The following is a 13,397-nucleotide window of genomic DNA, read 5'->3' on the forward strand; positions in this document are numbered from 1 at the left end:
TATGATTTAAAGGGTATATGATCTAGAGGTATATGATTTGAGGAGTATATGATATATAGGGATACATACGTATTATAAGGTGCAGTCATCGCCGTGCATTCATTAGCCGTACAGAATTCCGATATTGTACCGTATAACAAGTTGATATGTTCAAAAAATGAGATCGCTGCAAAAAAATAAAAAACAGGTGATTAAAAATCGATTCGCACTTAATGTAGAAAAAGAACCCCTGTCTGACCCAGCCTGACCCAATCCGACCCGCATCCCAACATTGATCAGGTTCAAAGCGAGCCAGTCCCCAACAACTAGAATTTTTGATGGTAGATTAGGGAATTGTGAGCAAAGCCACCACAGGGCTGCCAATCTCTTAAAAGGGCTGCCAGTAACAAATTGAATTTTTTTCAGTAATTTTATTGCAATATTAAAGAAAATGTTATAATTATCAGTAATCAACAGTAAGACCCTCAGTAACATCTTTCATATTTCTGCTCAAGTTAATCAGTAACAACAGTAAGACCCTCAGTAACATCTTTCATATTTCTGCTCAAGTTAATCAGTAATGAACAGTAAGACCCTCAGTAACATCTTTCATATTTCTGCTCAAGTTAATCAGTAACAACAGTAAGACCCTCAGTAACATCTTTCATATTTCTGCTCAAGTTAATCAGTAATGAACAGTAAGACCCTCAGTAACATCTTTCATATTTCTGTACAAATTAATCAGTAATCAACAGTAAGACCCTCAGTAACATCTTTCATATTTCTGCTCAAGTTAATCAGTAATGAACAGTAAGACCCTCAGTAACATCTTTCATATTTCTGTACAAATTAATCAGTTATCAACAGTAAGACCCTCAGTAACATCTTTCATATTTCTGTACAAATTAATCAGTTATCAACAGTAAGACCCTCAGTAACATCTTTCATATTTCTGTTCAAATTAATCAGTAATCGACAGTAAGACCCTCAGTAACATCTTTCATATTTCTGTATGCATCAAATAAATCAAATCAGTGGGACAAAGTACCGTAACAAAATACTAAAAATCACGAACAGTTCTGCAACTATAGAATCTAACACTCCCCCGCTACTCTGCCACCGTGGTCGGGCGGTCGGGTGGTCGGTGTAGCACCCCCCCCCCCCCCACGGTGGGTGTGGTATTCACTTACTGTGAGTGGCTAACCATTCATGATAACACAGTCCTGGAGGTAATGTTACAAGTCGTTCTAAGTGTTCAATATCACAAACGCTGCAATCTTTCACGTATTGTTCTTCCATGTATAAATGAAATTCATCCTGAGCCGGTGAAGGGGAATCTTTATCTTTCTTACGACCTTTCCTGAAAATACACAACAAATATACAAATACTATTAGACAATGTAGATAGAAATAAGACAAGTCAGGGGCTGATTCCATAGTCACGGCTTAGACTCAAAGACCAGTCCAAGACCAACAACTTATAGCCAACCTAATAACAATAACATCTAATGACTTTCGGACTTTGCTACGGACCCCAGGGACAGTATCACAATCCAAAAATAGTCTATATCTCAAGACCTTCCTAAAGTTGTTAGAGTGGTCTTATGTAGTTAAATTGGCTTTGGAACCACAAGGCCTTGGACTGGTCTTAAGTTGTTAGATTGACCTGGACTGCCGTGGCTGTTTAAATGGTGACCTCTGGAGGTATAAGTTTGATGAGTGCGATAATAAATTCTTAAAATAATAAATCCTCAAGCGCAATATTTGGATTTCAGTTAAATCAAATATTTGAAGTGGATTTGTAGAGTTGAACTCAAACATTTAGACGCCAAAAACCAGTTGTTAGACAGATTCGACATGGTTCAAAATTATTAGTTCATTTTCAAACATCATTTTAACTCGGCTTAAAACGGATTCTAAAATTTGATATATCGTTATTTTGCTGCTTCTCTTACCGTCTATAGAAATAATACAGCGCCAAAAATACAAATAATCCTTTATACAAACGAAACATTATCGATAGATCCTCAACGACGACGGGAGTCCCCAGAGTTCCCCCCCGGGGTGAATAAAAACATCGACAATACGACAAAACCATATAGAAATCATACATAGGTAAACATTACAAATATCGTCGTTGATATTTGTACAAACAAGTTCAGCGTTGGTTGGTAATATCGGGCGAGCCCGGGGTGGGTCATCCAGGGTCAGTCTTTACATATTGATATATAATGAGTCATAGCTAAAAGTGGCCCATTATCAGTCATAGATTGCACAATGTACAGCGTCGTACAGCTTAGTACAGCGAACAGCTCGGTCTCATTGAAACTTTCTATTCTTTATTGTGAACACACACAAAAATACTCAACCATCTAAACTTCAATAGCTCAAGAGGGGTGGGGCATCGGGGGTGGGGCATCAGGGGTGGGGCATCAGGGGTGGGGCATCAGGGGTGGGGCATCGGGAGCGCGAATCTACTACCCTGAATTTGTCCTCATTGATCTCTCCCAAGGTGGTAATGAAAAAAAGACATTCAAAATGTGTAGAACTTTTCATCACTGAGACTCAAAAAAATTAACTAAAAAATTGCAATAAGTTAGTTTGCAGTTGACTGCTCTATATCTGAAAATAGAGAATGGGACCCAGAAAACTGCTTCGAACAGACCAAATACACGGCTGCCAATCTCTGAAAAGTGCTATCAGTAACAAATTTTTTTAAGTAATGTCATTGAAATATGAAAAACAATGTTTAATCAGTAATCAACGGTAAGACCCTCAGTAACATCTTTCATTTTTCTGTTCAAATTAACCAGTAATCGACAGTAAGACCCTCAGCAACATCTTTCATATTTCTTTTCAAATTAATCAGTAATCGACAGTAAGACCCTCAGTAACATCTTTCATATTTCTGTTCAAATTAATCAGTAATCGACAGTAAGACCCTCAGTAACATCTTTCATATTTCTGTTCGAATTAATCAGTAATCAACAGTAAGACCCTCAGCAACATCTTTCATATTTCTGTTCTAATTAATCAGTAATCAACAGTAAGACCCTCAGTTACACCTTTCATATTTCTGTTCAAATTAATCAATAATCAACAGTAAGACCCTCAGTAACATCTTTCATATTTCTGTTCAAATTAATCAGTAATCAACAGTAAGACCCTCAGTGACATCTTTCATATTTCTGTTCAAATTAATCAGTAATCGACAGTAAGACCCTCAGTAACATCTTTCATATTTCTGTTCAAATTAATCAGTAATCAACAGTAATACCCTCAGTAACATCTTTCATATTTCTGTTCAAATTAATCAGTAATCGACAGTAAGACCCTCAGTAACATCTTTCATATTTCTGTTCAAATTAATCAGTAATCAACAGTAATACCCTCAGTAACATCTTTCATATTTCTGTTCAAATTAATCAGTAATCAACAGTAAGACCCTCAGTAACATCTTTCATATTTCTGTATGCATCAAATAAATCAAATCAGTATTTCTCATCATAAAATAGTAACAAATACTGTTAGGCAGCTCTGCATTTAAAAACTTTAAGCATTTCATTAAAAACGAGAATTTTAGACAGTTAACTGAGCTGACAGATACTGATGAGCTGTAATGAGTCTGTATACCTAAAAACTGATTCTACTTACATGAAACTATAGCAAGGCATTGCTCTGACCATGGACATATAATCTGTCCATGCTCCGACTAAAACAAATTACTGATCAAATCCAGACAATACATTATCAATATGATATCAATCATTTACAATAACATAAAGACCAATGACTCATTATCCCTACTGATAAGTTCCCTACGTATTTCTATTTCCGAAAATAGCTCCCAGTTAAAATATTCATAAAATTTTCCGCAAATCAATTAAACCTGGGTTATACGCGGAATTTGAACTTATTTTTGCCTTTTCTTAAAAAAAAGTTGCATGATTCATGCAAAAAATGATTTGCCACAAGATTGGAGTTGTACTAGTCAACACAAGACGAATTCCTGACTGTCTTTAAGGATTAATCTAAAGAGCTCGCCGTGAATCAGACATTTAAAAAAAAAACCTAGCGAAATAATCGAGTTTAAGGAAGAAATATTTTCCTTCACGATAAATGTACACAAGCGCGTACCCAGAGAAATGTGAAAGGGGTATCCAGAAGATAAAGGTGCGACGGAGGGGCCCCAACAGAGTTGGAAATTAGGTTCAAGCAAAGACATTCCACTCCGGACTTCAGGGAAAAATTGCCTGTTTAGAAATTTCGAAATTTAGTTTTATTGAAAACGGGCATTCGGGAATTTTTCAGGCTGACATTTTGAGACGCTTTAAAATTCAGGGGTGGTGGGGGAGGGGGTTATATCTGAAGCTCTTAGAATGTAGTAAATCAGCTGGTTGTATATCTCGAGTCAGAAGTCAACTCTCCCCTCATTGATATTGATAAACATTACGCTCTCAGACATTTCATACGTAATGATGAAGTTATTTTCATACGGTTGAATCACTTAGATAAAAAAAACACAACGTACATTAACCGGGCAGGCGGGCGGGCGGGTAGGGGTGGTGCTGGTACCGGCGAACGCTGGTACTGCAGTACTGAACAGGTGCACACCATAACACAGGTGCATCATCATCATCATCATACAGCGTGGAAAAAAAATATCGCTCTACTTTTTTACAATGTCATTTATTCTGCTTTGATGCGAAGGAAAATTCTGAATCTTATTCATACAGAAACAGACTTCAAACAACGAGGAGTCGGTTTATAGTTCACCGTTTAGATTTCGAAATAAATAATTCCTACCCTCAAACTTTTATGAAACAAAGGTGCCGAATTCCCCTTTTATCAATCGCATAAATGCTCTATTTCTTTAAGCACCCCACCCCGAATCAGACCCAGGATCCGGCCCGCCAGGGGTCATTGCTCATTCTAATTTGTTTGTGCGTACTGAATAAATCGAATATATGTAAATTTAGAACCTTTTTTTCCGAAATCTCCCTGAATAATCTTATTTTTGTCAGGTATAAATGGAATCCAGTGAATCAGAGTAATTTCTAGTATCAAAATGTTACAATTCATTCATTTTCAATTGTATCACGTACTGATTAAGAAACAATAACATTATCTGAATTATCTGAGTTTTCCAAGTTTATGATAAAAACTGTAAAAGTTTTCTCTGATTCCCTGAAATACAGTTATACGCCGAATGCATCGCTACCGGAGTGACGCCAATTTTAGAAAAAAAACTCATCGAACACGCCCTTATAACTGATAACACTCGAACATATCAAAACTGGCGACTAAAATTCTGATTAAAGATTACGACAAAATCATCGGTGAATTCCCCTCATAAATCAAACATTATCGGCGTCAAAACCTCACGACGAGATCAACAGAATTCTGTATCACAAAAGAGTCCAAAATCCTGTGTTATCAAATACATACAAATTGACATTTCAGGCACCTGAATGGAAAAATGTAGTTGAATGTCAACAAAGTCCAACTTATTTTTAAAAAGGCAATTCATCTCTTTATGATCTACTACTCCAGATATAGACTGAAAAATGTCGCTTTAAATGTAAAAGGTCGTCGGCGTGCTCGAGAAAAATTCCAGTCTCGAGCTTTTTTTCCTCATCCGATTTGGAAAAAAGTCCCCGAGCTAAAATTTACTAATTAACATTTTGAGTAACGTGTAAATAGACGGATTAATTAACGAATCACGGGAATTGCCCGGTGAGGTCCTGTCGTTACGGTCCTGTCGTTACAGTTCAGAGAATTTCGATGAAATTTCCAGGAAATCAGAAAACAGAGAAATTTCCAAAATATAGAGCAACAGCGATGATGAATATTTTGATTGAAAACGTAAGAAGGATTCAGGGGCCATTTCAAAGAACGAACATTTTTCATCTAATTTCCATTAGTTTTATGTTGACCGATCTAAATGGTCCAACATATACACGGAGAGTGTAGATCCTACACTCTCCACGTACGGCTAACCACTAGCCTGAACTTCATGAAACCTTTTGTGTCTAGTGGTCAAAGACTTCTCAGAAAAATCGAATCAGTGTTCATTATGCTACAGTGCATAAACATTGACCATTAAGAGTGACCACGGGTCAACCTTTCCACCTGATTTTGTCCTACAGGCAGGTTGTCCTCGCTGCCGTTATCGAAGGTAGAAAAGTCTCCACATGAAAGCGAGATAAAAACCTTTTCTCCTCGCTCGACAAAGATTTGTTTTTTTTAATCTTATTTCTCTAGATTCCGATAATTGCGGCGTTGACACCTGGCAGTCACCCGGTCAGTCGCTCGAAATATACAAAGCAAGAATTAATCGAAACTTCCGGGAATTCTGTTTTCGTAAGTTCAGTTTGAATAGCACCTTTAACGACAACGATGTCCGAACTAAATATACCATTACCAGGCACCTGAACTGAACTAGAAAATAATTCACATCCCTGCAGAATAACTGCGTATTTTCATATAAAATTCCACGCTACGAATAAAAGAAATATTTCCTCGAACTAGTAGCAGTTTATTCGACGTTTCAACTTCATCTTGATGGTCATCTTCACGAATAGTTTTGGAGATCATCGATGAAGTGCATCAAAAATACCTCTTTATATATTTTTGACAGCAGGTAACTCTACATTACAGAAAACAGTTCATTCTCAGCGTGAGATTTTATTAGTTCATTACTACACGGACTTACAGTGTTTTATCAAGGGTTATTTTCCTATGTAAATCACTTTCTCAAAGAATGTAAAATCTCTACAGCAAATAACAACACTTCATATTTGATCGCTACGAAAAAAAAAAAACTAAGAAATACCCCCAGTAGCGAGACGTGCGAATTACAAATTAACTCGCGCCGAAAACAGCGCAAGAATTTCTTATTAACGAATGATGATAAAATTGATACATTAATCGCGGCTCGTTTTTTTTTTTTGAGGGAAAGAATTCGATGGGTGATGGGTGGTTTTTTTTCTAAATCCAGGCATCGACGTTTCCGCAATGGTCGGCAGAACTAGTGATGATAAAATACCAGGCACTCGATCATTCTATACTCATCATATTGCACCACGATATAGAGTATAGAATACACGTACTTGATCAGGAATATTACATTTTTGTCCGTCAGGGTGACAACTTTCCCCCTTTCCCATTTCATTAATTCACTCGATCTAGTTTCATAGTCTCTGAGTTAGAGTTGACTCTTGAGTAAAATCGGTTAATTTTCAATGTTTTAACTCAGCGATTCAAATCTGAACTCACAACTGTGGAACACGACCCTGTTATAATACGCTGTGAATGAATCTACTGCGGGTAAATGGAGAAGTTTCATGGTTTAGAAATTTTTGTTACAATTTATTCATTTCTCCCGAATAACTTAGTTAAAAAGTAACACACAGTCCACCAATTCATCAAATTCCTAATTTTGTTTCTAGATTTCCTGAGTTCTCCGGTTTTTCCGGGACAGTGACCACACCTGTCTGTGGTCCAATTTTCACCAACTCTTCTATCTAAAACTGATGAATTTTGATAACTACCACCCACACAAATACAAACAGCTGAGAACCGAGTCCATTCAAATCTATTCACACCTGTCACATTCGAAATTATGTATATTGAAATCATTGGAATACATGGATTTAGGTCATTCAGAGGAAACAGCTGATTATTCTAACAATCGTCTATATATCAGACTGAATAGATTTAGATCTTTGTGGAAATTGCATAAGTTAAAACAAATTCGCATTGACCAGTTATGTTGCATTGTCTCGACCTGTTTTGCAATCTTCCTTCCAGGATAAGACATTGAAAATGAAATAATCTAGAGAACTGTGGAACTGATCTAGAACTCCTGACTGTCGCCCAACAAATTTCTAACCAAGAACCCGCAGAGCTAGCTTCGGAACTGTGGAACAGGGCTCAGAACTTTGGAACTGGAGCCAAAACTGTGGAACTTGATCCTGACATGTGGGACCGGATCATGAACTATGGAGCCTTGTCCAGTACTGTGGATTTGGGTCCAGAACTGTGGAGCCGAGTACTGAAGAGTGGAGCTGGATCCTGAACTGTGGAGCCGAGTACTGAAGAGTGGAGCTGGATCCTGAACTGTGGAGCTGAGTACTGAAGAGTGGAGCTGGATCCTGAACTGTGGAGCTGAGTACTGAAGAGTGGAGCTGGATCCTGAACTGTGGAGCTGAGTACTGAAGAGTGGAGCTGGATCCTGAACCGTGGATCTGAGTCCAGATCTCTTATCGTAAATGATTGAAGTCTCAGATCGAATGAATGAATATGTGATACATGAATATATCATGCAATAAAATTTGAACGAGTGCCAAACGGCTGTCAAATGTTTCTCCGCTTTTTAAAAACGTTTTTCCGGCGAGTAGTTCTCTCTCGTACGATGACTAAAAATACTCAGTGATCTCTCTCTCTTTCAATGGTGTGAATAAAGTGGGGTGACATCCAGGCCCCGCACACATTATACTCATGCACAGTGGACATGAATAACCGTCTTAAACAGCAAATCACTTTACGACAACTTCATACGACAATAATTAAACGCTTTATCAATAGTTCGTGAATATACAGTGAACTGAAATTCATTTGGGGTGACAAATCCGTGTCCGCCTGGAACCACGCCTGGAACCACGCCTGGAACCACGCCTGGAACCACCCCTGGAACCACCTGAGACCACCACTCATATTCATATTCATGCATTCATGGCTAAGAATGCAATAAATATCTTAAAAACAATGTGTCAATTAACGGCTTAATTTCACAGCAATTTTATGCTTTATGAATAGACTATCAATACACATTTTCGGGGCCCAGAGGTCAATGTTCCACAGGCCAATGGCTCCTCTGTCGTCCCCTCCAAAGAATCTGTAAGAACTAATTTGAATAAGATTTATAAGATTTTTGTATCGTATTGAATCAAGGAGAAATAAATATATCAATCATATCCGCTGAGTACCCCCTGAGTCCGCTGAGTACCCCCTGAGTCCGCTGAGTACCCCCTGAGTCCGCTGAGTACCCCCTGAGTCCGCTGAGTACCCCCTGAGTCCGCTGAGTACCCCCTGAGTCCGCTGAGTACCCCCTGAGTACCCCCCTGAGTCCGCTGAGTACCCCCTGAGCCCGCTGAGTACCCCCTGAGTCCGCTGAGTACCCCCTGAGTCCGCTGCACTGAAATTTAGTTTTGATTGAAAACATGCCAACTTTTGTTGTTGTGTTTCGTTCACAAACACAGGAAACCACAAGTGAGGAAACCACAAACCACAGATAGACAGAACCGACCGACCGACCGGAGGTGCTGGATTTATATTTCTTTCCTGCAGCTCTCTTCTCTTCTAGGAAAATACGGAGGTAGATTTTTCCAGGAAACGGCGCTATATAGGCCTAGTACATGACGGATCAATTTGAAAGCGATTAGTCGGAATAAAGCGGCAGTTTCTATGAATCGATTGCAGTTTGAGTCGTGCAGTCAGTCGTAGGGTGGGGAATGAATGACTGACTGAGTTGAGTCATGATTGTGTCACAAACTAAAGAAAACTGTTGCATCATCAGGATTATCCCGTTCCAGATCTAAAATACCATGTCTCAGCCTTAGAATACCACGTCCCAGATCTAGGTTACCCTGTCCCAACTCAAGAATACCATGTCCCAGCCCTAGAATACCACGTCCCAGATCTAGGTTACCCTGTCCCAACTCAAGAATACCACGTCCCAGGGCTGATTATACAGGTCAACTCTCCTAGCCCTATTAAGAATTAGCTCAAGTTCCTCAAAGTGGGCACAGGGTATATCAGGATAACACTGTATTCTGTAGCTCTGGATTACACAGGGTACTGATGTATAGTGACTAACAGCGACAGATAATGCCTATACATAGTTTTTCCTCGTTTTTGTCAGTTCAGACACTGCTAATAGTAAACGCCTAACTGCTACACTAAACAAAAACATTAAAAATATTGGATTCCATTGAAAAGTGAAAAGAAAAAAAAACCAGTCTAGTCTAGTCTGGTTTATAGGTAACTAGCTTTTGTCATCTGGAACGGCGGCGTTATAGGGGGTACCCTGACAACTGTCTGGTACTACTCACTCAGAGTTTCATATATAGTAAAGAGGAAGATATTGAATGAAGACAATGTAAACAGAGGATAAAACTGATCACTCACCATGGTAACATATTAAATATGTACTTAGCCGACGATCGGCCGTGTTTCATCCCGACATGTAATATTTCCATGACCATTTGTGAGAGAGCGAGATCGAGATAGCGATAGGGTCCGTTAATCGAAACACCGCGATTCAGTCTAACGTTATTAACATCCGAATTAGAATCGGTACATTTCAGATTTCTCGTCGAAAATCAGTTTTACTGAAATAATTCTCGAAACTTAAAAGTCCGCGCAGGAACAAACGCAAAGTACTCGCTGACAAATCAACTCTCTCGTCTAAAAAGCGTAAACACAAAATGAGACTACGGGAAGCATGTGGTTGTACATGGGGTGATAGTCAGCTATGAGTAATCGACCAATAGCGAATAGGGTGTGTGTCTCGTTTCAACCAATCGTAACGCGCGATCTATAAATAAGGCAGATGTTTATACACTCAGCTGATCTCATACCCGTGGTTCTCTCTCTCCCTCTTACACACCGCCACGCATTAATCATTTCTATATTTATATATGACCGCTTTTTTAGTAATTATCTCTAATTAACTTAATTAACCGTTGATAACGACCGTTTGATTGAATATTTGATTGTAGTTATCGTCGTAATTTTCATAATATTAAACGGCTATTATCTAATTATCTATTGTCGTAACGAGCTCTGATCAGTTAAACCCAGCCGTATCCTGAACCATCCACCTACTATCATTCTAAACCTAAACTCTTGTGTTGACGACATCTTTCATTATCGATATTCGACGAATTCATTCCCGATTTCGTAGACGAAATGATTCTGTTTTTTTTTTTACTTTGAGGTTAGAAGGTTCTTTTCTGGCCTCTCTCCTCCATTCATACGGAAAGAAACCGATTTACTGATGTATATATAATACTTGATCAGGAATATTACATTTTTGTCAAATGAGTGATTTTTTTCTATAAGGCTGATCCCAGGTCCTCATCTATATAAAAAAGTATGATTTGGAAAGTAAATCTCAAAAAGTAGGAAGTATTTGACCTTTCAAAGAAACCTTACAAAATGATAATGAACGATGGTCAGTTTGAGAGTCGAGGGATGAATTCGAATTCTAATTCGAATTCTTATGAAATTGTATAAAATCTATTTGCAAAAAGGAGATAAATAAAGAAATATCATAAATATCATGAAACTTTTCCCAGATCGAGTTGACAATGATTTTCAACTCGTCAGAACCGCGTCCAACAGCTCCCGACGCCACTGACAGAATTCAACAAATTCCTCGCAATCTTATCAATCTTACGGTCGACGCAACGACTCGAGAAATTTCAAATCGTTTAAAAATCCTTTTAGTAAAAACCCTAGATTTACGTCAATAATCGTTATCGATTTCAGAGAAATGAAGATATTTCGATCGACGGCAATTTCGTCACGAATAGAAAACTGTGTCATCAGAGTGTGAACTGATAATCACAAAACAAACATTCAAACGACGCTCGCTCGCTCGCTATTGAAAACTGATTATTGACTCAAAAAACAACAACCAGAGAAAAATAAATAAAATCAATTGAAAAAGTGTGAAATGTATTTCGAATAAAAAAAAACGAAAATCGAATCGTTTATAGGTGGAGGTGTTTATATATATATATATATATATATATATATATATATATATATATATATATATATATATATATATATATATATATATATATATATATATATATATCTATATACCGTGCGAGGGCAGGTTTGGCACTTTGCCTGGTTCTCTGTTATCGGGTGACATAGTCGAGGACCAATAAAAATAGACCGTATAAAACTGAGAACATATGACGCCGACCCGACCGACCACCGATACATAGAGAGAATGAGACACACGTGCGCACGTGCCTCATGAGGATTAAATATATACACAACGCAATTCATAGAATTATAATCCCTGGATTCATAATCACACACAAAACATGTCTAAATCTAGGGTGTAAATATCTATGATTTGGAAATGAAAGAGAGTGAGGGAGGGATAGAGAGGGAGAGTGAGGGAGAAAGGGAGAGTGAGGGAGAACGAGAGGGAGAGTGAGGGAGAGAGAGTGAGGGAGGGAGAGTGAGGGAGGGAGAGTGAGGGAGAGTGAGGGAGAACGAGAGGGAGAGTGAGGGAGAACGAGAGGGAGAGTGAGGGAGAACGAGAGGGAGTGAGGGAGAACGAGAGGGAGAGTGAGGGAGAACGAGAGGGAGAGTGAGGGAGAACGAGAGGGAGTGAGGGAGAACGAGAGGGAGAGTGAGGGAGAACGAGAGGGAGAGTGAGGGAGACAGTGATGGAGAGAGAGGGAGAGTGAGGGTGGGAGAGTGAGGGAGAACGAGAGGGAGTGAGGGAGAGTGAGGGAGAGTGAGGGAGAGGGAGGGAGAGGGAGAGGGAGGGAGAGAGAAATGGTTTATTTACTGCTCGATGACCGAATCATCTATAGCTCTAGACTCACATGTTGTGAATCTCCGAGTTCCCCGACAAACAGCTCCATCCTAATCGAGTAAATTGTGGATATTAATCTCCGTACTTCCATTCAAGGGTTAAGCTCTAATCTTAATGACCTCCGATATAGCAACCGTTTATTGGTTATTACAATAAATCTAATAATATCACAGGATATAACCGCAACAGATTTTCTGGTGCCCCGGGGCTGGTTCCTCAAGCGAGACTAAGTCCAAAAATTGTCTAAAAAACTAAGACTGGTGTTAAGTTGTTTGATTGGTTATAGGACTAAGATCTTAAGTCTAAGCCGTGACTACGCAACTGGGCCCTGGAGTTTGTTATAACAAAATGAGGTTCCCTTCTTAATCTCCCTATCTGTGTCTAGAACAACTCTATCCCCCAATAAACCCCTCTCCCCATAACCCCTCTCCCAATAACCCCTCTCCCCATTACTCCCTCCCCCATAACCCCTCTCCCCATAACCCCCTCTCCCGATTATTCCCTCTGATACTGTACCTGATAATGAGGAAGCCAAGGCAAGTGTCGTATATTATATCCATACAAGTCATATGATGTTTATTCATGATAAAAAACAGCAGAGCATTGTCTCCGAAAACACAATTAAACTACGATATTAGAATCCATCGATGTGAGACAGCAATAAACAGACAATACTCCTTCTCCTCTCTCTCTCTCTCACTCTCTCTCTCCCTATATAGTGCAGTGGTTGATAGTATAGTTCTAATAATCAACAGATGTTAATCTGGTTTTGAAATTAAACCAATAC

General features: G+C 38.9%; 1 protein-coding gene across 3 annotated transcripts in view; it reads right to left on the reverse strand.

Annotated features, from left to right (window-relative positions):
• The window catches only part of LOC141913411 (MOB kinase activator 2-like), a 31,221-nt gene that overhangs the window by 8,617 nt on the left and 9,207 nt on the right, over window positions 1-13,397 (reverse strand). Inside the window, exons 1-3 of one of the 3 annotated variants that reach the window (XM_074804941.1) lie at window positions 10,171-10,442; window positions 1,170-1,339; window positions 70-166 (exon numbers count right to left, since the gene is read on the reverse strand). In XM_074804941.1, the coding sequence (XP_074661042.1) occupies window positions 70-166; window positions 1,170-1,339; window positions 10,171-10,247 (344 nt within the window). In that variant the 5' untranslated portion in view covers window positions 10,248-10,442. Of the gene's footprint in view, window positions 1-69; window positions 167-1,169; window positions 1,340-3,633; window positions 3,692-10,170; window positions 10,443-13,397 lie in introns of those variants that run through there. The other 2 variants (XM_074804943.1, XM_074804944.1) reach the window with 2 other exon arrangements.

This window comes from Tubulanus polymorphus, chromosome 11, assembly GCF_964204645.1.
Source record: "Tubulanus polymorphus chromosome 11, tnTubPoly1.2, whole genome shotgun sequence".
NCBI lineage: Eukaryota > Metazoa > Nemertea > Palaeonemertea > Tubulaniformes > Tubulanidae > Tubulanus > Tubulanus polymorphus.